The sequence below is a fragment of the Netta rufina genome (genome assembly GCF_964035555.1).
Source record: "Netta rufina genome assembly, chromosome: 16".
Taxonomy (NCBI): Eukaryota; Metazoa; Chordata; class Aves; order Anseriformes; family Anatidae; genus Netta; species Netta rufina.
Window position 1 is genome coordinate 1,545,212 of NC_140140.1, and position 25,573 is coordinate 1,570,784.

Sequence of the window (25,573 nt, forward strand, 5' to 3'; positions counted from 1 at the left end):
TAGTTACCTGAGCTTTTTGAAAAAAGGGCCCTAGAAAGTGCTGCTAATTGTTTTCATTTGCTGTTTAATAGGCATTTTATGGGGAATGTGGTATTTCAGTTGCAGCGCAAATCATATAATCTGAATAGGAGGCAAGAAGAGAAAGAGATTGTCTGTGTTGCAACCTAATTTTTTGCAAGTGAGTAAGCAGATGCTTGCTTTATCTCTCCCAGTTTGCAGATGGATTGAAGACAAAGGTGAGCCCAGCCTTCAAACAAGCCATCATGGAACCACATTCCCTCAACAGCATGGATTTCTGCCCCACCAACTGCCATATTAACCTCATGGAGGTATCGTACCCCAAAAACACTACCTCAGCAGGGAGGTCATTCAGCATTCGCATTGGACGGAAACCCTCTATTATTGGTCTTGATCCAGAACAAGGTGATAATTAATTTTCAAATCACACTGATTTTATTTGCATAGAAAGTTGTGTCTTTCCACTGCTCAGCAAAGTCAAAATTAGTTCCAAAGGAACAGTCTCTCCAGTATGCTTTTTTCTTCCTTAAAATATTGTAGTAAAATGACAGCCTGCTTGTGTGGTAAAATAGTGTGGTAAAATGCCTTTATGCATACAAAAGCTTCAGGTCAAATATTCTACTAACTAAGCAGTGTGATCATATCCTGATAATTAAGTGTCTGGGGACTTAGCAGAACTGACTGAAAAAGTAAATGAGGGCTAATAGTGCTAGAAAAAGTAGTTCCATACTGTGAAAAGAGGCTGCATTCAGGTGGAAAATATCAGGTCAATCAGATTGTAATACCATTTCCTTTTGTCATTACTAAATAAATACCATATATTGGAGCTGGACATCTCTGCTCTGTCAAGGGGATCTACTTCTGATAAACAGCTGCTGCATAGCACTTATCCTTCATTCTGAACATTAGAGTTCCAACGTTTCCTCATCATGGTCTCACATAATGTGCTTCTGATTCATTGTCTGACAAGGTCAGAGAGCAGGAACGTTTGGAAGAGACACAGGGAAGTGCAAACTAACCAATCTACTGAAGAAATGGCATTGACTCTATTCAAAATGAGTCAATAAAGAAGCCCTGCTTGCTTGAGGATATTAAAATTCTACAGTATTTTAAATATGACCATACCACAACTGTCAGCATTTTAAAATGAAAAAGTATTTTATTTATCTTCTGTAGTGACATCATCCTATTTCTCTGTATGTGTGTGCGTGTGTATGGAAATGTCTTTAATGCTGGAATATAATACAGACCAACTCCTGAGAGCTTGAATTCATTAACATTTCAACAAATGCTTTTGGATATTCAAACAGACAATAGGGATAGGATAGGAGTGCACACTTGCTGTCATTACTCCCAGAATTTAACTTGTTTCTGGACTCCAGTGAATTCAAAATATCTAGTTGGCATGCCAGGAAAAATAAAAAAGTAAAAAATAATTAAAAAAAAAAGTTTTTTGTCATTAAATATAATTATATAAAATAATTATGTGAAATTCTATTTTTTTCCTATTAAAATTCCATGTACCCTAAACTAGCATTACTATGATGGATTGCAGAAATTCATGAGAGCCATACTAACTAGACCCTTTAATGTTTAGTAGGTACCATAAATCCAGTCTCGTATACTCAACATTGCATCACCACTATGGCTGCACCATCCTGGAGATGCCTGACCCCAGAAGATGGAGATCTTGATGGCAGCTTTGGCCAGCAGAATGGAGGAACAAGTCAGGAAGAAAGGGGACTCAGTTTTTTACTCAAACAGGAAGATCGGGAGATACAGGACTCATACTTGCACCTTTTTAACAAACTTGACATTGCAGTGAAGGAAATGAAGCAATATGTCATTCAGATAAATAAGTGAGTAAAGAATCCAGTATGCACTGCAGAGATCAATACTCTCAAAACAGAGGCATTAACCCCAGAAACCTCGTTATGCCTGTTGGCCCTGACTGTTCTACTCTTTATTATACTTGCGTATTCACATGCTACTTGCATTACAGCTCACTGCTAGTTATGAAGTGTCAAACCTACCCCACGGAGATCCACCAGTGTGTATATATATATATAGTATACATATTATTGCCCCTTGCTCCTATAGAAGCCACTGTTTTGCTTAATATATGCTATATTCTCAGATAAGAGTGTCTTAAATTCCAACAGTTGTTTTGGAACTCCGAATGGACAGAGTGCCTAGCCTGGCGATTTTGCTTGTCCTAAGGCAGACTAAACAAAAGTTGTGATTTTTATCAGCTTTCTCCTTGGCACCTATGTTTTCCTTTCCCCTTTTCAAGTCTGTGTCTTGGGCATAACTGGAAGGGTTTTGCTAGCAGGTGCTGCAGGGGTGATTGATGTGGGATGAGGCCACAGCTGTTTCCAGCCTTCTCACTGACAAAAGAAAAAAAAGCCCATTGTGCATGAAAACTTCAGCTGACCAGAAAGCATGTGGTGGTGCCTTGGCTCAAACATACTTCAGAAAGAACAATAGCTGTTGGGGAGAGTCTGTGAGCTGAGGCGGTGCCCCAGAGGAGAAACCCAGTGCCTGAGATGGGAAAAGTGTAGACTGTTGAATATGAAATAGAGCCCTTGCCATTGTTAGAATAATTAAGTTGTACCTTATGGAGGTAGAGTTATCTGCAGAAAGTGGAGCTTTTGTGAACTGAGATTAACAGATTTCAACAAACCCCTCTCAGATCTCACACTTTTACATAGCTGTAGTCCAGGTACAAATACTGGCAATGTTGCCTCTGATTTCACGTAGCTGAATTCCAGGATTAGTCATTTGTGAGGCTGTTTACCAGTCCCTGAGAACCAAATGTTTTCCTTCTACAGACTTCTGTCCACCATAACAGAACCTACAGAAGGTGGTGCCTGTGAGCCACCATCCACTGAGGAGACATCTCCACCTTCCCTGGGAACAGAAGAGAGTGATCCTGACAAAGCTGAACATGGTGGCATCAAGAAGGTCTGTTTCAAAGTTTCAGAGGAGGACCAGGAAGACTCAGGACATGACACAATGAGTTTCAGAGACTCATACAGGTTAGTCTGAAGAAAGATGTGTCACTTTTACCATACTAAAATAATGTCTTGAAGTTCTAATACACGTCTGGATTCAACAAGCATGAGGGCTTTCTGTTTTTCTACTCAAACCAACACACTTGTAACATGAACTCTTGCTAAAGTTATGCTGTAGTACTTGCGGTTCTTTTCCTCATCTCTGTTTGTCTTATTTTCTCTCAATGTTGTAGTAGTAAATGACAAATTGATAGATCAGGATTATTTTCCTAGAGCATATTATCCACTGTTTACACCAGAAAGTACATCTTGCATGAATAAAACAGGCAGGTATCAATCTGCAGTTTCCAAAGTGTGGTACACATGCACAAGTGTGGTGCCTTTCTCGATGGTTCTCTAGCAAGACATCGTGTCCTCAGAGCTTCCTAGGAATTTTATATTCTCTTAATTATGTAAGCAGAGATGCACATAAGTAAGAGGCTGCTGCACTTGATTTCTTTAAGTACATCTAATATTCTCTCTCTGAGCTGAGTTTTGCCTGGTGCTGAAATGTGCTGCTCACATAAGGCTTGAAATCACAGTGAGCAGCAGAGAGAAAACACCAAAACCCAGAAGACCTGACATCTTCAGCAGATGCTAGATTTCTGCTGATCTGATGACCCTCAGAACAAGTTTCAATATATCCTGATTGGCTTTTCACAGATCCTGGAACTCTTGGTTGAGGTTTTCCAGATAGACATCCAGTGTCATCCCTGGTGCCGTCCACACTTCTCCTGAGTGACCACCATATGTTCACCAGATAATCAGACATTCAGCTACCTTAGTCCCTTGAAAATAACACCCTAACCTACTTAAAGATTAGAACTAGTCTTCCAGAGTTTGAATATATGAAATAATGTTAGTTTCCAGTCAGTCAGTAATCCTGTAGTAAAATTTATTTACTTAGCAAAGTATTCACACTTGCTATAGTTATTTCACTACATTTACTACCAAGAGGACATAATGCAACAAAAAAACTTTTCTTGTGGCAAAATGCCAAATACCATGCCAAACTGCCAAAATACCAACACTTTTAGAATATAAAATAAAATAAAATAAAATAAAATAAAATAAAATAAAATAAAATAAAATAAAATAAAATAAAATAAAATAAAAATAAAATAAATAGGTCTAATATGACTTTCCCTTTTATACCATGTAACTGTGAACTACAGAAGCTCAGCAGGGTTTGCAGACTGTTCGGTCTTATAATAGCTGCTATTGTAAGGTTTTTTTTCCCATTCAATTCTGCAAAAAATTTTCCCAGAAGATTAAGCCACTGAGAAACAGAAATGGGCATTCATTTTTTATTTTTATTTTTAATGTCCCTTTGAAACCACAAAGGCAAATGTTTATTCAGGTGTCTCTAAATCTTGTTTTTGAGACATTATTGACTACTGCTTCTCCTGGAATATTTGCTACTGAAGAAAATCTCACACACTCCAAGTCTGTCTTTCCTGGGAGGAAACATTTGAAAACTTAACTTCTCAAGAAATGGAACAAGTTGCAATCATGTCTGACCATTGCAATTTTATATCTCTAATAGGCCATTTTGACATTTATAGTAAGGCCAAAGGGCTTTCCCTACACAAAGGAGTAAAAAGAATTTATAGTGAGTTAGGAGGATTAGAATAGCCTGAATGAACGATGCACCTTTGAAACTTTCATGCTGCTACAGGCATGACTCTTCACCCGGTGTTTTTTTGTACTGCTGCAAATGTTAATATATTACAGTCATCAGGATGAAGAAATGACAGAATCAGGATAGTTTACACTGGAAGGGACATCTGGAGCCCACATGGTCCAGTCTCTCTCTCAGAAAAGGACAAAGATTGGTTGCACAGGGCCTTGTGCAGTTGGATATTGAACATCTCTAAGGACAGCAAATATCCAGTCAGTAAAGGACCACAACCAGCAGTTAAAATGTTGAGATCTGTGCTATCTATTCATTGTGCTAGATTTAAATTCACACATGTGGTCTGAAGCTGCTTTATTGAAACGTGAAGTATTTCTTTCATTGTTAATAGGAATCCCATTTGTGAACACTGTGTAGTTTAAATGGTTTCTATAATTGCAGCTAATCTATTCTGAGTAACAAAGTGGTATCAAAAACACCGTATGTGGATCTGTCACTTGCTTCAGAATTATACACATAAATGTAAGATGAGAAAGATTATTCTGTCTTATCTTTATTAGACAGGCAATTAAGCATATATTGCAAGTAATTGTTATTCAAGGGGGAATAAAATGTATTTTAAAAGTGTGTAATTTAAGTGGAGGTGGCACAGACTGACATCCATTGCCTTTTTAATAACTTTTATAAGTTGTTGTTAGTGTAAACTGAACATTAGAGAGATTCATGCTACAATTTTCTATGTATGCATCAGCCAGCATTGGCGTGAAGACAGTTGAAGTGACTGGCTTCCCAAAGCAGTTTTAGGATCTGCTATGCCTGATTTTCCAATGGTATAGATCCCTTAAATGTCTGTCTCAACTTCAATATCTGTGCTACTGCAGCTTCAGTTTATGCTGGATCTGGATGCTGTGGTATCCTAAGAACTGGTAATGACTGCTGAGTTCATTGAACTCATAGTTTAATTATTTCTCCCCTACTCTGTGCTCCTAGAAAAAGTTTAATGATGCAGCCCAAATGAGGTCATGGCAGGAAATGTATTTTCATTATTTATAGGATCCAGACAATATTAAGCATTGAGTGGTCACCACAAATGGAGAAAGATATCCTTTTACGATGCCAGCCTGTGAGGCCTTGCTTAATGGTTGTTCTGCAAGTAATTAGGCTTTCTTTTGTGTGCACATAAGAGAATTTGTCATGGGGATTATTGCAGTGTTAATAAAAACATGATGATGGTATACATGTATCATAGACTGGGTGTAAGGACAGTTTTTTTTCAATCACCTTTGCTTTTTTTTCCAGTGAATGTAACAGTAACCGTGATTCAGTGTTGTCATACACCAGTGTACGGAGTAATAGCTCTTACCTGGGCAGTGATGAGATGGGATCAGGTGAGTATATGCACAGGTAACATTCCAGACTCCTTAGCAGAGGTGACAAGTTTTTGCTGACTATAAGCACTTGCATGTTTAAATTGCAAATGTGGTTTCATCAGAACAAATCATAAGACTATGAAAAGATAGAGATTTGTTCTTTTTCTAAAGAACCAAAGTAAATTTGGAAGATGGAAGAGCTATTAAACGTTTTTGTTGTGTGAAAAATCCTGAGTATTTTGATTTAAGAATAAGAGAGAAAGCAGCAATCATTTTTTACCCACTCTAGTATGAAGTTGCGCTTGTATCACCTGTGGTCTCATCACAGATTATGTTAGTAAGACAGTTAAAAGTTTTTCATCTTTCTTTTCTTAGGAGATGAGCTTCCCAGTGATATGAGGATTCCTTTAGACAAACAAGATAAACTTCATGGCTGCCTGGAACACCTTTTTAACCAGGTACATAAAGTATTACACAGCATTGTTTTCTTTTTATCAATGCCAACACAAGAAATTGGAAGTATCTGATTGTTTAATGTAATCATATTATGAGGGAAAAAAAAAAAACACTATGAAGATTTCGAAGTACAGTGTAAGAAAACACATTGTATGACAGATTGATGAAGAAATTAGTCAGCATTCATGTTGCCTTGAGTTATGTAAGCAAGGTTGAACTGACTTGTATGAAGCATTAGATTAAAGAGAAGAAATCTTTGATGGAGAAGGGAAAAGATGAGCAAAATTCTAATACTTTGCATAATCGTGATGAATCATGTTTACAGATCTCAGGAGAGCCCTCAAAGCTTAGCCAACAGATGTCTTTATAGATGTATAGCACCAGAGGAACTTTTTGTATTGTTTTTATCTCATCAGCATGTAGATCATTGTTTGTGCCGAATGTTAACATTCAGTGTGGGGCTCTTGAGGTTCAGGGTTATAGAGCCTTAATGCCATTTGTTAATGAAGGAGAAATTACTCCAAAATACAAATAGTGTAATGACTTCAGCATTTTTCCAGAAGAGTTCTGTTCAGATTTTCTTCCACAAGCCATTCTAACGCTGACTGAAAATATTCCTACTGTAGGTTGATGCAATCAATGCACTTCTAAAAGGATCAGCAATAACTAAGGCCTTTGAAGAAACCAAGCACTTTCCAATGGACCACAGTTTGCAAGGTAAAGAAAAAGGTTGAATATGTTTAGTAATGCACTTTTCTAAGACTTAAGGGATTAGCATGAATGTACACATGCCATATGGCCACACAGAGTTATTAACTGTGAATCTATCCAGTTTTATGTTATGAGAAGGGCTTGGTGATCCTTGTGGGTCCCTTCCAACTTGGGATATTCTGTGACTCTAATGGCAAGTGCCATGTCTGGCCACAGAAATTTTGCATCTTTAAAGGGTCATTTTTACATGAATTCCAACTAAAACAAACAAAACACTTTTCTGTTATATGCTACTGAATCCTTACAGCTCTTTCACAAGTCTCCAGATTCATCCTTTGATATGAACACAGAGATGTATCTCAAAAGGTACAAGGTAGAGATATGTCAGATATAAGGTAAACTAACACTGAGAAGCTGATGAGGGGCTGTCCCCTGTACATCTGAGGCACCAAAAGTTTCTGCCTGAGTTTGCTTAATTCTGCTTTTCTTCAGAGATGGGTAATAGAGTAAATTCATCATCGCATGACACTTATTTTGAAAACTGATTCCCATAGAGAGCAAACAAATGATACCCTGTTTTCTTTTCCTCAGGGCGTATGATGAGACTTTTGTCTTTATGTTTTTGAGGCCCACGATGTGGTTTCTTCTCTCACTGAAATACACAAGGCTTTAGTTTCTGAACATTTGCTGCATTTCCTTTCCCACTTGAAATGTGAACTGCTTCCTACTATTCTAATATACTTCAGGTGCTGTAGTCATGGGCTTCCCAACCTTTCACAAACTCTGTTTTTAAGTTACAGTGGCAAACTAAAGTAGAGTTTCTTTCTTCTTTTCTTTTTAGTTTCTATGAAGTTGTTTTACATGAACTCATCTTTACAAACACATTTACACTTACATTGATTATCTGTTAGTCTTTCCATGCACTGTTGGAATAAAATGAGGAAATAACAAACACCCTGTGTTCACTTCCTTCATTTTATTTTGCTTAAATGGAGTTTCATTTATTACGACTAGATTAATTGCACTGGGAGAGTCTTTAGGTTAACTCAAGTTAACTGATGATTGCGCGTTCATCACACTAAGGAACAGACAAGCCCTGCTTACATCTGGAATACCTGGACCAACGTGTCTCTTCAACAGCTACCATAGATGCCTTTCAGTGACAAATGTAGATTTGAATGCTGTCCCAGTTCTGTTCATGAGCAGTTATTTGGCACTGTGTTTCTGTCTGCTTACACATTTTATTGCCAACAATGGGCTTTTTGGCTTAGCTACATAGCAAAGTCATGAAAAATAGATCCCCTGTTCTGTAATTAAATAATTAGCTGACATCAGGTGAAAGGAAGCAGAATATTTCATAACTTCTCATTAGTATTATGGGATGTGAATGCTGCAGCCAAAAAGCTGATCTGATTCTGCACAGCCCCAAACTTTAGATACACTATGCAAGCCAGTATATCAAATATGAGTTACAGAAAACAGAAGGTAATTCCGTGATATGTGAGTAGTACAGAGCTCGCTTCAGCTTGCACATCACTCAGGTACACACCTTTTAGTTCACAGTCCTGTAAACAATGCTGGGAGACTGCTGATGATTAGATTATAGGAGTAGTCTTTATTTTTCCCCATCTGCATTAAATCTACTTAAGAACCTCTTTCATTGACAGTTATTGCTACTGATACTCAAAATCAAAAGCCACTCTCAGCTATATAGCATTTCCTCAATGCCCAACAAACTGCATTTTTTTTTTTTTTAAGAATTTAAGCAGAAGGAAGAAACCACAGTGAGGTGCCGGAATAATATTCAAGCCAGCATTCAAGAAGATCCATGGAACCTTCCATTGCGCATCAAGAACCTTGTTGAAATCATACAAAAACATGTGGAAGGTCAGTAAATGGGGAAAAGTTTGGTATCAGATAGCCCTGATCTAATCGAGTCTAGCAGTTCCATTTATCATTTTATATTAATTTGTAACAACACTGTACTGGGCTCTAAAGAAGAACAGGGAAAATAGTCCTAAACCTGGTTGAACTGGAAGAGGATAGCTGAATCCGATGTTTACACTCAGTGCAAAGCACTGGGCAGCAGTCACCTCCTCCAGGATTCATCCACACATGCAATTTGTTTCCAATAATTCCTGGTAGTTAATGGAGCATTTAGCTTGTAAAATTCTTTGATTTACACTTTGTTTGTCTTTCTGTCATTAAAACATCTGTGAAAGGACTACTATAGTACATAGAAATAACCGTGCAGGAGATGAAGACACTGTTAATTAAATATAATCAAATCTACCTTGGCATCACGTTGACTTGCGCCTTCCTTTTCTTCACTGTTTTAGATGGGAAGAATCAGCTGCTTTTGGCCTTGTTAAAATGCACAGGTAAGGGGTATCATTTTGTTGCAATACATTGTATATACATGGTCCCACCAGAACATTTTGTGAATGCATGTGCATACATCTAAGTAGTATTTCCTTTGCATTTAGCTTTAGTCCTGACATTTTATGCAAACATTTCTTGTGTTCTGCATCTTTGGCGGCCTTTTCATGCATCTGACATCTGTTCTTCAATTTACATTGCTTCAGTTACAGTGTAGGCTGCTGTGTCACCTGGCTTGCCATTGATTTTGCACAAGCACTGTTTTTCTGTCTTCCTTTTTTCTTTTGTACAACCCGCATTCCCACATGGCTTTTACTGTTTCCTGCTGTGGTGAGAACATGCAGCAAAAATGAGACCTATTGCACAACTGTCTGTGAGACCATGGACACTGACATCTTTCTAAACAGAGCAGGCATGTTAGGGATTTGGGACTGTGTATACTGAAATTACAGCCAGGAGGATACGAAGAACCTAAATGTGCAGGCAGCTCCTAAAACCACTGTGGATAGACACCATTAATCTGTTAACATGCACAAAACGTTGTACTCACAGATCAAGTGACAGGCTGTTCCCAGGAGTGAATGTGCTGTCTTTTTATAATTGAAATATCTGCGTGGTGTATTTTTGTTTGAAAATTAGGTAATAAATAACTGCAATAGGCTGTCATTATTTCACTGTGCCAGCTTGATTCTCATGTTTTCATAGAATGAAAATGTTAGATCAGCACGGCTCTAAATCACCTCTGTGCTCCTGCCAGTCCTGGTCTGTGAGTCTGTCAAAACCAGCCTGCAGTGTCAGTCTAGTGTCCATAAAGGCTGCTTGTAATGACAACAGCTATAGTGAGTCCATAAGTGTTTACCTATGCCCCATGCCCTCAGTGATTTCACCGGTATCCTCTGGAAAGAATGGGGGAGCAGATGGCACTGAACTGGCTATGCCAGCTTTAGGGCAGCAGGGATTCGCTAGCCCTGAGGGCAGTTCTAAGCTCTCTTTACCTTACTTTATAAGTTCAGTTCGTACTGCTGGAAGGGAGTGGTTGCCCTTCAGTTGAAGACAGGGCCCAGGGCCTAGACTTTATTGGTCAGTCTATTGTGGTCAGTGCTCCATAAAAATAATCCAGATCTTCAAAGCCTCTGAATGATGTCTTCAGCTTCTTTCTCTTGGGAACACTGCAGTGCCTGTTGGAGGAGCCTGGAAAGTAGCTCTTCACTTATTCATGTTCCTCTTTGGCCTACAATCCCCTTAAGTATGACGAGGTTGCTTAGACCAGCATGTGGCTGCCTGGCAGCCTGACTGGAAGCAAAGTTAACACGGGAAATTCTCCCAGGAAACATAAACCAGTTGGTAACCTACTGGCAGGCCCAGTTAATGCATTAAGCATATGGGAAGCCCATGAAATACAGATGGATGAGGGGCAGATGAATCTCTAATAGCCCAGGAGAGAAGTAATGGCAGAGATCCTCTTTCATGAATTCTCTTGCTTCTGTAAACATAAAAAGAAGGGAATCAGTCCAGATATGGCACTAAGGAGTTACAGCTCTTCCCAGTCAGAAGAATGAGCAAGCAGATGGCAGAGTAAAATAAAGAGTCAAGTGGCCTGGAAAATTTTCAGCAAATTTTTCCCATTGAAAAATGGAAAATTTTCCCTGTCTTTATCTCTACAGCCAGGGCATGCAGCAAGAAGAGGTTATCTGTTATGTCTGTGCAAAGCTATAGCAGAAGTCAAATGTTATGCACACACATACTACAATAGCAGTGAGTATTCTCATGACTTTGTGCATCTCTCCTCTTCTCTTGCAGATACTGAGCTACAGCTGAGGCGTGATTCCATCTTCTGCCAATCTCTTGTGGCTGCTATTTGCACCTTCTCAGAGCAGTTACTGGCTGCTCTCAACTATCGATACAACAACAATGGGGAATATGAAGAGAGCAGCAGAGATGCCAGCAGAAAATGGCTGGAACAGATAGCAGCCACTGGTGTTTTACTGAATTACCAGTCTCTGCTCTCCCCCACTGTGGTAAGTTGAAGAGTTGTGACACCCTTGGGTCTGTTCACATTTATATGTGTGCTGCTCTGCCACTCACAACCCAGCCAGAGCCCTTTGTTCAAGCAGCATGTTGAGGCTCTCATTGCAGCAACTGTGGCTGTCACACTAGAGCACTGTCAGAAGCAAACTGCTTTTATATTTGGAGTGATGTTGCTGCATTTAGTTCCTCAGCTGCTGTTGAAGCATGTGTGGCCTGCCCTCTTCTGGTGAAATCACACATTTCAACAAGTAGGTAAAAGTTCTGAGTATTCAGAGTTCCAAACAAGAAACTCTAGACTTTTGTTCACATGGTGACTGTTGTTATAGAATAGATGGACTGAAGTGTATCTCTCACACAATTCTGTGGTGCAGTGATCTGAGCCTAAGCTAAAGGCACCATGTTGAAGGAGGAGAAGGTCTTTTTTTTTTTTTTTTTTGACTTTTAAAACATCATGTATTGAACGTGTGGAACAACTCTTCTTTCACATTGCACGGAATGTAAGAACATTTATTTCACAGTAACTGATAGGCTCTTAACATTTGTAGATATGGGGTAAAGATTGGAAAAAGAGACATCTTCAAAATTATTCAGTGCTTCAACCTCTCTACTCTCTGTGAATCATATCAAGTGACATCCAAGCAAAGGGTAGCTAAGCTTGTATCACAAAGTTAATGAGCCATCACTAGTTACCTTGGGGGGGTGGAGTTAGTGGAAAGCTTTGTGTTCTGCTCTAGGTCTCCTGAAGCAAATCACACCAGTAACAACAATACTGTCCTGCTATTGATTTCCTTCTGGCAGATGGTGACTTATTTGTATCTGGTTCTTTGCCCCACAGAAGGAGGAGCGTACCATGCTGGAAGACATCCAGGTCACTCTGACTGAACTGGACAAAGTTGCCTTCTATTTCAAGCAAATGGATGAAAGTCTTGTAGCAAGTGAGTATTCTCAGTTTCTTTGGAGGTCTTTTATCTTGTTTATTTTATAGGCTACATTTTCCATAATTATAAATCTAACAGACCACATCAAACCCGGAGAGTACTCAGCAACCTCTCTGAAGCACTGTTGCATTCCTTCAGCTTCCTCTGCAAGCACACAACATAAAAGCAAGGATTTTGATACCATGGGATGCCTGTGGCATGTTCTGGCATTTAGGTCTGTGCCAGTGTACCTGACGTGATTTCACATGTAGGGAGATAAGACAGATGATGAACAGTTCCTGACAGATATTTGTAAGTCACCATTCTACAAAAGGTAGGAGGACTGTCCCTCTACAGCTCTTGTGTCCTCTGTCCCACCTTGCCAGATCTCTCCCCATGTTTACTGACTATGAGATGCCATAAAATAAGATGGGAATTGTTAACCACATTTATTGTATTGGCATCAAGCATCATGCTAGCTGCATCTTTTAAGGATAATCTTTCAGAACCTGTTTTCTCTCAGTAAAGGTTCTCCCATATTCATCTAATGGCAGAGATGTGAAATGTCATCAGATTATCTAACAAACTCAGGCAGCAATAGTTTCAGATTTGGCCTGCTGTGGTAATACAGTAAGTGTTTTTATCTTTATTTCTGCAGATACTCATGTCTTCTACCACATCGAAGGAAGTCGTCAGTCCTTGAAGGTTATCTTTTATCTTGACAGCTACTACTTCTCCAAACTGCCTTCTCGGTTTCAGAATGGGGGAAGCTTGAAACTACACACGGTGCTATTTACAAAAGGTATCTATAAAAAGCTTTCTTGAGAAAAATAAGCTAACAGATGAGATTAAAAGATCCAAAATAAAGAACGACCATGAAACTCTTAACATAATACAGCTGAAAAATACAGACATATTTAAGAAGCAGATAGTTGTGTTCTGGGAAGATCTGAGGATTGATGGAGATTAGAATAAGACACAGTCATGAGAACAAGATATGCCTGCTTGGGGCTTTTTAATGCCTTCCTGCAAAGCTTCGTGTCACAAAGACATACAGGGCTATATGGACAGTCTGATCTAGTACAGTATCAAGAGATGTTCCCTGGGTACAAACAAGCCCTTTCAAAAGCATACGCCATGGCATAATTATGTGAGATGGAAATGAAGGAATATTGACTAGATAGCAAACATTCACACCAAAATATCCATCAAGGGTCTTTGAATGGGCTATAATTATTGTTAGACAGAACTGCTTTCTGTGAAGCTCACCTTTATACCACTACATTCTTATACTAGGACATTCATTAAATTTATGCAGTAACAGAATTAACGTCGACATGATCTAACAGTCATGTGCAGAGCAGTGAGATGATGTAGAGATAAATAAATACATAAAAAGAAAACTAATAACATTCTACATTTGCATTTAACATAATAATATCTTACCAAAATGTTTTCTTTTTCAGCTCTGGAGAGTATGGAGGGGCAATTACAACCAGCTGGTTCACCTCTGGAAGAACTTCCCCAGCAAATTAATGGTCTCTCTCTTGAAAAAGTGCAGCAATACTACCGTAAACTCAGGTATTTTACACTTCTCTTTTCCTTTAAAAGACATTGAAAAGAGTGCTCCTTGCTAAAGACATTAAAACTCATGAAAAAGAGATCCCACTCTTGATGATTTCCTGTCCAAATAGGATTCTTGTACAAATGAGGAGATCCTCATTTTGTGAGAAATCCATTAATTATCTTCCCACAGTTAAGCTTATTCTGAGGTAGTGCACTGTACAGGATGAAATTCCCATCTAATTTGACTTCAGAATTGTGTGCAGGACTAGCATTATATAAGAAAGGATTTTTGGAGTATTTCAGTACAGATCGTTTAAATTTCTGCAATCAAAATGCTTCAATAAGAAGGCAGAGCTTGAAGTACAAGACTTCTATCATAGTCTTCTCAGACGTTTTGTACTAGACAGTACACATATACATACTTGAAATTAGAATCACTAACGTAGTCCTTGCTCGCCTTTTTGCAGGACATTTTATCTAGAGAGATCAAACTTGCCCACCGATTCCAATACTACGGCAGTGAAGATTGATCAGGTATTGTTATTTGTTTTATTTCTTCATGAGCTAGTCTTTAAAACCCCAGTCATGGGATACCCATGTGGTAGACCTGTACAAACCAAAACATCATTTTTAAAAAGTTCCCTGCTCTAAAGAAGCGATGTGAATTTCTCTGGAGCATAGCTACAGTTTTTTTGTTTGAAGAAAATGTGGGTAACTAGAGTAAACACAATCCTTAGCTTAGGCATTAGTAAGACTCCATATCACACTGATTGCCCCTGCTAAATAAGGTTAGGTGTTAGACAGAATGAATTAATTATTCTCTCCCACAGACGTAGAAAAATGTACAAACATTTGGTTTACAAGTTAGGTTTTGTTCACAATTATAGAAGAAAACAACAGGACAATAGTGTTTCCCAGCACCTCATCCAAAGGCAAGCTAACTGAGAGAGGTGACATGACTTACTGCCTGTAAAGCAGTAAGTACTACTGCAGTGAAGACAAATCAGAAACTTCGTAATTGTAATATGCATTGTAAACAAGCTACATAATTTGTGGTAATTGCAAAAAAATGCCCCAAATCTAAGTCATCGTTTGTATTTTTCTACTTCTAAAGATCATGTACATTCTAGGTGTCATTGTGCAGCAGTTACTCTTGTGTAGATTTAAGGTCCTGTGCTGAGACACAGGATAAAGAATAGTATGTATCTTTATAACTGAAGGAGTAAACGTGCCACTTATGTGTTGATATTGTTGTTGCTTTGTTTAGCTTATTCGTCCCATTAATGCAATGGATGAGCTTTGCAGGCTGATGAAGTCTTTCATTAATACAAAACCCACCCAGTCAGGATATTCAAGCAGTAACATATCAGGAGCTGGCCTGCTACCTATATCCTCTGAGCTCTGCTACCGACTTGGAGCCTGTCAGATTACTATGTGTGGCACTGGAATGCAGAGGTGAGATTTAAAAAGCCTACATGTTAATGCTGTGATGAAAATTTTTGTCTTTTCTAGAGATTTGAGCAATATGTATGATTCTGTTCAAATCAATACAAAGGTAGATGCTAAGTGAATATAATAAGGATCTAAATATACTGCCATCTTTATTTTAGGGTAGGTTGTGAATTTTAATACTTCTGTTAATAGTTAGTTTTGACACGTAATCTTTGTTTCAGTGCATCAACTGATGCAATTCATTAAGTGAACTCATTTCATTTAACTTTCAGTCAATATTACCTTCAATCACACACTGAAAATGTGTGAAGTTGCTCAGAAATAGCTGTACAATCTTGGTGTGTACAAACACACCACTGTTCTTCAAGTGAGTAAAGAAAAGATCTGCTTGTGAATATCCTTACATGACGTCACATAGAAGAGCAATGGAACGTTACCTTGTGGTAATGATTCTGCACAATTGCAGAATCTAAGTGTAAAGAGACTGCAAATGCAGGACTAAGCTTACATTGTAGTTTAGTAACTCAAAAAGTTAAGTTGTAAATATAAAAAAGATAGCTAATGAAATACATACTTAACAGGTAAGTGTCCTGTACATACCTATATGTACATTTTAAAATACAATCTTTGATTTCCTCTCTCCTGTTCCCATGTTCAGAAGTACATTGAGTGTGTCCCTGGAGCAAGCAGCCATACTGGCTCGAAGTCATGGACTTCTGCCCAAGTGTATCATGCAAGCTACAGACATCATGCGAAAGCAAGTAAGTATTTGGACATGTGTGTCTGTGGCAAGCCACCAGTTTAATTCCTGTAATATCATAGCACAAACACCAATTTATTTCCCTATGGCACTATAGCACTGTATTTTGTGCAGTACAAACTCATATAGCCAACCTTCTATTAATGTCTGTACAGCTTTACATCTCTGACACAATGAACTAACTTTTGCATGTAGAGCCGTTACAACAATTAAAATATATGCCTTAATGCACATTATTTAAAGTGTGTGCCTTGATGGTTAGAAAGTAGAGACTATCAAGTATGTTTAAGACAATTCCTGTAAATACAAAAAGCGGAAGTCTCAATCAGTGTTAAACTGTAGAAACTCCCTAGTGGTAGACAGCAGTGCTTGTAAAGTGCTTTGGGATTAATTTTTTCTTTTAAGTAAACACAGATGACTAATGTATGTACCCAGTGGATTCCAAATCTTCTAGAGGTAGTTAATGGATTCTCAAATAGAAAACATAGTCCCATTATAATATTTTCCCCTAAGGACGAGATGCTTTATCATTGTCAGTACCATAAATTCTGTTTTCTTTAGGGACCAAGGGTTGAAATCTCTGCCAAGAATCTGAAAGTGATGGACCAAATGCCACCATGTGCGCCCCGGTAAGTTATTATGTATTATGCATGTTATCTGAGTGCTTGTTTTATGTTCCTGTATTAGTTGTGGAGCTCCTATTCTAACCAAAGATCTCCGTAGTAGCAACAGCAGAAAAAAAAAATTAAAAAAAAGTTCTTTCTCATTGTACTAAAGTGTGCTCTGTAGCTTAACAAGCTACAGACCCTGATTGCCCAGGGTTATGTATGCTGCTTTTGTCTAGAAGACAATTTTGGAAAGCACTATACATATGTAATCCTACTGCACCTAATGGGAGCTAGAGATGTTCAGCACCTCTCTTTACAGGATACTTTCTAAGAGCATCTTTATTTTTAAGAGAAGTATCTTTTTGGCCTATTTGCTCCAAATGCATTATGTTGGAGAGAAGAGAATAATTATAATAAAGTGTACCACAGCATTTTCACACAATGGTCATAACAAATCCCCATGATTTAGATTAATATTTGCACAGAATCGGTTTGTACAAATTATCAGAGTAACTTATCATAGAATCATAGAATATCCTGAGTTGGAAGGGACCCTTAAGGATCATCAAGTCCAACTCTTGACATCGCACAGGTCTACCCAGAAGTTCAGACCATGTGACTAAGTGCACAGTCCAATCTCTTCTTAAATTCAGACAGGCTCGGTGCAGTGACCACTTCCCTGGGGAGCCTGTTCCAGTGTGCAACCACCCTCTCTGTGAAGAACCCCCTCCTGACGTCCAGCCTAAATTTCCCCTGCCTCAGCTTAACCCCGTTCCCGTGGGTCCTGTCACTGGTGTTAATGGAGAAAAGGTCTCCTGCCTCTCGACACCCCCTTACGAGGAAGTTGTAGACTGTGATGAGGTCTCCCCTCAGCCTCCTCTTCTCCAGGCTGAACAGGCCCAGTGACCTCAGCCGTTCTTCGTACGTCTTCCCCTCCAGGCCTTTCACCATCTTCGTAGCCCTCCTCTGGACACTTTCCAACAGTTTCATGTCCTTTTTATACTGTGGTGCCCAGAACTGCACACAGTACTCGAGGTGAGGCCGCACCAGCGCAGAGTAGAGCGGGACAATCACCTCCCTTGACCTACTAGCGATGCCGTGCTTGATGCACCCCAGGACACGGTTGGCCCTCCTGGCTGCCAGGGCACACTGCTGGCTCATATTCAACTTGCTGTCTACCACGACCCCCAGATCCCTCTCTTCTAGGCTGCTCTCCAGCGTCTCATCGCCCAGTCTGTACGTGCAGCCAGGGTTTCCCCGTCCCAGGTGCTGCAGGACCCGGCACTTGCTCTTATTGAACTTCATGCGGTTGGTGATCACCCAGCTCTCCAACCTATCCAAATCCCTCTGCAAGGCCTTTACACCCTCATTCGAGTCCACAACTCCTCCAAGTTTGGTGTCATCAGCAAACTTGCTCAAAATACCTTCTATTCCTACATCCAGATCGTTTATAAAAATATTGAAAAGTACCGGCCCTAAAATGGAGCCTTGAGGGACCCCACTGGTGACCGCCCGCCAGCCTGACGCAGCCCCATTTACCATAACCCTTTGGGCCCTGCCCGTTAGCCAATTGCTCACCCATCGTATGATGTTTTTATTTAGCTGTATGGTGGACATTTTGTCCAGTAGGATCCTATGGGAAACCGTGTCAAAAGCCTTGCTGAAGTCCAAAAAAATCACATCAGCTGGTTTCCCTTGGTCCACCATACGGGTGATCTTATCATAAAAGGAAATCAGGTTAGTTAGGCAGGACCTACCCTTCACAAACCCATGCTGGCTGGGACCAATGACTGCTTTGTCCCCCAGGTGCGCCTCAGTAAGTTCGAGAACCATCTTCTCCATGATTTTACCAGGCACTGACGTGAGACTGACAGGCCTGTAATTGCTAGGGTCTTCTTTCTGACCCTTCTTGAAAATCGGCACAACATTTGCCAGCTTCCAGTCTACCGGGACCTCTCCAAATTCCAGGATCGTTGAAAAATAATTGAGAGAGGTTCCGCGATGATGTCCGCCAGCTCTTTCAGCACCCGGGGATGAATCCCATCCGGACCCATGGACTTGTAGGGATCCAGGTGGAGTAGCAAATCCCGCACACGTTCAGGGTCGATTGGGAGTTTGTCATCCCCACCGTCCCGGTCCTCCAGCTCAGGGCACCCTGGGTCCCGAAGCCCATCATCGGCATTGAAGACAGAGGCAAAGAAGGCGTTAAGCGTCTCTGCTTTGCCTATGTCATTGTCTGTGAGGAGACCTTCCCTATCAAGGAGCGGCCCTATGTATTCTTTAGTTCTCCTTTTTCCATTCACATATCTAAAAAAACCCTTTTTATTTTCTCTCACAGACACAGCCAGCTTCAACTCTAGCTGTGCTTTGGCCACACGAACTTTCTCCCTACAAACATGAACAGCATCCCTGTATTCTTTCCATGACATCTGGCCCTCCTTCCAGTAGCGAAACACTCTCTGTTTCCGCCTAATCTCCATTAGAACGTTCCTGGTCAGCCACGCCGGCCTCCTGCCCCGCCTGCCTGACTTGCGATATTTAGGAATTGCCTGATCTTGTGCTTCTAGGAGGCATCGCTTAAAGAATGACCAGCACTGGTGGACATCGAGGCCTTCAAGAGCAGTTTCCCAGGGGACCTTGCTGACTAGTTCCCTGAGCAGCCTGAAGTCTGCTTTCCCCATATCTAGGGATGAGGTTTTGGTGGCACTTTTCCTTCTGTCACCATAAATTTTGAACTCAACCACTTCATGGTCACTATGACCAAGGCGGCCACCAATCACCACATCTCCCACCAGACCCTCTCTGTTTTCTAGCAACAGGTCTAGGAGGGCACCTTTCCTAGTTGGCTCCGTTAGCACCTGCACCAAGAAGTTATCATCTAGGTGCTTCATGAACCTCCTGGACTTGCTCGTGTCAGCCGTGTGGCACTCCCAGTTAACGTCCGGCAAGTTGAAGTCCCCCATAAGGACAAGGGGAGTTAATCTCGAGGCCTCTCTTAGTTCTGCAAAGAATAATTTATCGGCGCTATCGTCCTGGCCAGGCGGTCTGTAATAGACTCCCACAACGACATCCCCTTTATTCGTTCGTCCCTTGATCCTTACCCAGAGGCTCTCAACTTTGCCATTGCCAACCTGAAGTTCCACACAGTCCAGCCCCTGCTTCACATACATCGCCACCCCACCACCTCGCCTACCCTGCCTGTCCCTCCTGAAGAGCCTGTAACCATCTATCGCAACACCCCAGTCACAGGACTCATCCCACCAGGTTTCGCTTATGCCGATGATGTCGTAGTTGCGGGACTGGGCCAGGACTTCTAGCTCATCCATTTTATTCCTCATACTGCGTGCGTTTGTGTAGAAGCACTTCAGGTGCGTCTCCTTACACTCAGCACCTTGTGGATCTGACCGAAGGACCTCACTGGCACACAGCCCCTCTGATTCTAGTGCACCATCCCTTAGGTCTTCACCGGCGTGCCTGGTTTTAGCCCCTTCCCCCTTCGACTCTAGTTCAAAGCCCTATCTATCAGCCCTGCCAACTCCTGACCAAAGATCCTTACCCCTCTCCAAGAGAGGCGCATCCCATCCAGTGCCATCAGGCCCGGTGTAGCATAGACCTTCCCGTGATCAAAGAACCCAAAATTCTGCCAAAATTCTTGTGCCTCTACTCTTGTTAATGGCATTGTTTACACGAAGCAAGCAAAACAGTTCCATTCCAGCATGCAGGAATTGGCATCGGAAAAGATCTAGTAAAGTCTTTGCCATCCCTTCAGACAGAGCTATCTGCCCCTCAAAATGTTTATAGGAAATTACTTTAAATTTTAGAGACTGTCATGGTGCTTACTGTAGCAGTCTGCCTTTGATTTATTTTTTCAGAGACCTTAAAGGGAACTATATCGGGCATTTAGAACCTTATCCTTCTGTTGGGTTGTAATTGTTATTTCAAAAAGGAATAAAACAGTAGTCTGGGTTGGCTCTTCTACCATGTTGCCAGTGTCACACATCAGCATTCTATCAGCATGCTTATTTTGCCTTGTCAATGACCTACATGACTTAGATTCCATTTTTATGACTGTAACAACATGCTATGTTTAAAAATTAACAGTTTTACAAAGAAAAATGAGACAATTCTCTGTTTTGGCATACAGACTAGATTACAATGACAAATTCCAGGATTATTTGCTTGGATACCAAGCAAATACAGGTACTTCAAAGGAGGCTGTAGCGAGGTGGGGGTTGGTCTGTTCTCCCACGTGCCTGGTGACAGGACGAGGGGCTAAAGTTGCGCCACAGGAGTTTTAGGTTGGATGTTAGGAAGAACTTCTTTACTGAAAGGGTTGTTAGGCATTGGAACAGGCTGCCCAGGGAAGTGGTGGAGTCACCATCCCTGGAGGTCTTCAAAAGACGTTTAGATATAGAGCTTAGGGATATGGTTTAGTGGAGGACTTGTTAGTGTTAGGTCAGAGGTTGGACTCAATGATCATGAGGTCTCTTTCAACCTAGAAATTCTGTGGTTCTGTGATTCTGTGATTATTTCAGGGCAATAAAGCTCAAATACGTATGTTCCTACTGGGTTCTATCATCTGTGAAGGATGTCTGCAATTACCCCTTTTATTTGAAATAAAACTGAGCAAAGTTAAAGGAAGATCTGGTGAATTAACTTCAATTCTCAGTATCATCTTTCAAGATTTGTCAAACTCTATAGTAGCAGTCTTGAAAGGGAAATTATAAAAGACCTGTTACCTTGATTTTATTCAAATATAATGTAGAAAATACTACCACAAACAATCATATGAATCAAGATGCACTTAGGTTTAACCATCATCCCCCATTATACCCCAACTGGTTTAAAAGAAAAGAAATAGAAAAAGAAAGGGAGTGCTGAAGACCTGAATTGGGATAAAGTTAAAAAGGAGTGATGGAATGTCTCAAATAGTACTTAAACAATGATGGTAAATAATGTAGTTATTAAATCACTAGTAACACTTTTATATTTGCAATTATGAAGAATAAGACTAGTAGAATTCTTAATATTGGATTACTTATAAAGCTTGCAGAATGGTAAAGGAAAAGCTAACTCTTGTATACTATGCCAGTAACTTTGTGTCATCAGTCTTATGACATTTAATAACGTACTATTAATCTGCCTTAAAGACTCTACAGGTTGTGCCAGCCACCTACAGATGGGGATTTATAAAAGTAAGAGAGGCACCTGCGTTGTGGCATCATTCAAACATTCAACAAGCAGCCCTGTCTGAGGACCCACGCTAACTAACGCTGACGGCGCTGAAACGAGAGGAAGAGATGGTGCTCTGATGTAGTCAGAGGTGAACGTGCTGGATCCAGGCACCAAGAATCTGCCTTTGAACTCCTGCAGCACATACAGGGATTCTTGTATGGCTTTGACTTCTCAAAGAAATTCTTGAAACAAAGACCACAGAACTAAAAGGGATGTTACTGCCATTTGCTAGATGCCTGGAAAAATGACAATTACGCATCAAGAAAGCGCAGTTTTACTGATGACTTGTTTGTGCTGCCACCTAAAAGTTGTGGACTTAAAGGTATGGATTGGTTAAGAAAATCCAGAAAGACACCTCTCTCTCTCCCTGTACTGTATCTGGCATCCATTTAATTGCCAGCCTCATTTTGGTCAGTGGCCTTGAGCAGTAGCTTCACAAACACCACTTTTTAATGTACTGACCTGCACTTTGGAACAACAAATAGCACAATCTATGGTTTATTGAGATACGAACAGAAAGAATTTCTTCTGGAGTCATTTTCCACTTCAGCCAAGTGAGAACCAATCTATGCTGCAGAGTATACATTCCATAATACTTCTCACCATTACTTCATGTTACTGTAGCTTTCAGGTTTTGGATTAACTCTTTTCACTAATGCCCTATTATGTGCTCTGGAAATACAGTGGTATATAAGGGGAGAGATGGGAGTGAAAGATTTTAAAGGAAACTTTACAAAGGAAAAATACAGTCTTATAATCTGATTATTTGAACAGATGTAGTTTTTAAAACCAGTCAGAAGAACTATACTTATTTATGTGGAGCGGAATATGTGTTTTGGATCATGTTATTATATATACAAGATTTAAATAAAAATTATATTGTTTAAAATGGGACCAATATGCTGGCAATTACACAGCTACTCCCAGTTTACTGAAAAGAAGTCTACATTATTTAAAATCTTTCAATATTTAAGTAGTCTTTAATACAGTTATTAAGATGTATTAGGGATGCTTTTAAGTTAAAAGAAAAAAAAGGAATCATGTATATAATGTACTTTATTTTTTCTTGTTTGAAAAATTGTTCTCCATTCTGTCAGTGTTATCCTAAGCACAGTATTTTTTTTCCAAATTACTGGCTGAAACTAATTGAAACATGTCAGCAGTCTCAGGACAGAAATAGTGTTCTTTTGGAGTGAGTGCCTTAATATGACTACCCATCCCTAACAAATTTCAATTGTAGCAGGTGTCAGTGGGCAGGTGTATAACACATTTACCATTCCTCTGTTTCTCCACAGTCTCATTTAAAACAGTTCATTGTTAGCAGATCCAGAAGCGCTTTGCAGTGATGTGTATTCTACAAGATTAAAGGTGTTTTTTTTTTTTTTTTAAATTATTCTTATTATTTCTGAGGTTGTTTGTGTTTTAGCTGCATTACTTTTATTAACATCCCAACCAATTCAAATCTTAAATTAAAATCAGACCCTTTCAATTTGGATATGAAGGTCTTTGAATTTTTTAATTTACAAATCAGCACAAAACAGCTTATGACAAGTTTGGGGATGCAGCTTGTTCTGAACCTTGTTTCTGATTCTTTAAAGTATTTTCTTTGTGACTCAAAGACTGAAATCATTTTGGGGAAGGAACATTTTTTGTTTAATCTCTTTTAATCATTTCCTCTGACTTACAGTAACCTGTTGCAGGGAACTAGGGCAACCCATCATTAGCCAGCTGTCAGATACAGGGGTTTGTTACTAGAGTAACCATTTTGTACTGCAGTAACATGAGCACAGCATTATTTCAATGCACTTTCTCATTTTTTGGTCAATTTTGCAAGAGTTATTCTCGGCCTTTGCTGTTTGAAGAAGAAATGGATGTTTCTCTACTGAATTCTCAACTTAAAATCTACCTAATATGATCAAAATAAGGACTGTAGGAACACCTAAAAGCAAAAAGAACACATATACCAAGATCCTCGCTTTGTCTACATCAGCTCTGTTCAGTGGAACTGCAGCAATCTGTACAGCCTGGTGAGGATCCTTGCCCACATTTATGTAGTCATTGTAGACATTAAAGATGCATACAAGAGCATCTAAGGGCATTTACACTGTGTACTGTTTTACATTGAAATGTACATGTTATTCTTATTGAAAACATGATAGAAGTATTTTTATTATTAAAAGTTGATGTATATTATAAGGAAAGAAGATATGATCTTATTTTTCTGTTATACTCTTGATTTTCTTAGTGTTAAGTTCTATTTAACATTTTAAGTTCTATCCGATATTTCTATTGAGCAGTGAGAAGTTCAAACTGTAAGGGAAAAGTAGTTTTTGATACCAGCTGTAGTGGGTTAACATCCCAGCCAGACCCAGTACACCAGCTCAAGCTGGCAGCATGGTGCTAAACACTTCCTGTTTGTGCAGTGCAGCTACAGATGTGGTTTTACTGCAGACTTCATATTAAAGTAGAAAAGAAAAACTGTTTTGATGCTATAAAATTGCAATGTTGGAATCCAGGGCTGCAAAAAACAGATTGAAATAGGAAAAAGACAAAAAGCACAAATGAACCTGCAAGTTAAAAGAGTGGATTAGGTCTGCAGAATTTCCACGGCTAAAAGCAAAATAAGAATCAGGCCTACCACAACCTAGCAAGTGGGGATTTCATAGAGCTGACGCGTCTGATACATTGCCATGTGGAAAACTTAGTTGAGATGGAGAAAATGGAAACTAGCAGCATGAGTATGAGGTGTATGAGCAGCTGGCTAAAGGAGAGAAGGAAACACTGAAAAGAAAGTGGGAGTTGGATGGGGGTTGCAAGTGGAATTTCTTATGTGTCAGTTTTGTAACTGAATAGATTTAACATATTCATTAATCACTGAAGCAGATATGCTACCAGACTGGGTTTGATGTGGCACTAAGCTAGAGAAGATTCAGGACACACACAAAGATAGCCCTGAAAGACAAGCAATTGACTGGGATGAAATTACATAGTACAAATACTAGCACATGCAGATGAAGATTAAACAAAGTATTTTGCTGTATTTCTTGTTAACTGAAAATAAAAAGACCTTGGTTATAGAGATGGTCAGACGATGATGTAGATTCAATACAATTATCATAAAAGCTCAGCCTGCACCAGGAGACAGGTTTCCAGTTGAGAAGTATTCAAGATACTGTGTAAAGGCCTGCTGGGCTCCTAGCTGGACAGCCACATACAGTTATAGTCACCAAATAATTGAGATGGTGACTACTGAATGGTGAATTGAATGGCTAGATGTTGAGAAAAGACACTAAAATGGTATCGGTAAAGTGGATACAATTCTGCAATTAAGAGTAGAAGAGCTTGATTTCTTTAGCCTGAGGTACTGTACATCGACTGTCTTTA

The 25,573-nt window shown here is 39.7% G+C and overlaps 1 protein-coding gene across 1 annotated transcript in view; it reads left to right on the forward strand.

Moving 5' to 3' along the window:
* The window catches only part of PREX1 (phosphatidylinositol-3,4,5-trisphosphate dependent Rac exchange factor 1), a gene marked incomplete at its 5' end in the record, with an annotated part of 172,307 nt that extends 149,763 nt beyond the window's left edge, over positions 1 to 22,544 (forward strand). The window contains 17 exons of the mRNA XM_084296939.1: positions 213 to 423; positions 1,616 to 1,877; positions 2,850 to 3,056; positions 6,007 to 6,095; positions 6,453 to 6,535; positions 7,160 to 7,250; positions 9,003 to 9,131; positions 9,584 to 9,625; positions 11,424 to 11,641; positions 12,487 to 12,586; positions 13,227 to 13,370; positions 14,035 to 14,149; positions 14,602 to 14,668; positions 15,402 to 15,589; positions 16,245 to 16,347; positions 16,908 to 16,975; positions 22,105 to 22,544. Coding sequence (XP_084153065.1) covers positions 213 to 423; positions 1,616 to 1,877; positions 2,850 to 3,056; positions 6,007 to 6,095; positions 6,453 to 6,535; positions 7,160 to 7,250; positions 9,003 to 9,131; positions 9,584 to 9,625; positions 11,424 to 11,641; positions 12,487 to 12,586; positions 13,227 to 13,370; positions 14,035 to 14,149; positions 14,602 to 14,668; positions 15,402 to 15,589; positions 16,245 to 16,347; positions 16,908 to 16,975; positions 22,105 to 22,147 — 2,160 coding nt within the window. The 3' untranslated portion in view covers positions 22,148 to 22,544. The remainder of the gene's footprint in view (positions 1 to 212; positions 424 to 1,615; positions 1,878 to 2,849; positions 3,057 to 6,006; positions 6,096 to 6,452; positions 6,536 to 7,159; positions 7,251 to 9,002; positions 9,132 to 9,583; positions 9,626 to 11,423; positions 11,642 to 12,486; positions 12,587 to 13,226; positions 13,371 to 14,034; positions 14,150 to 14,601; positions 14,669 to 15,401; positions 15,590 to 16,244; positions 16,348 to 16,907; positions 16,976 to 22,104) is intronic.
* Positions 22,545 to 25,573: the final 3,029 nt, after the last annotated feature.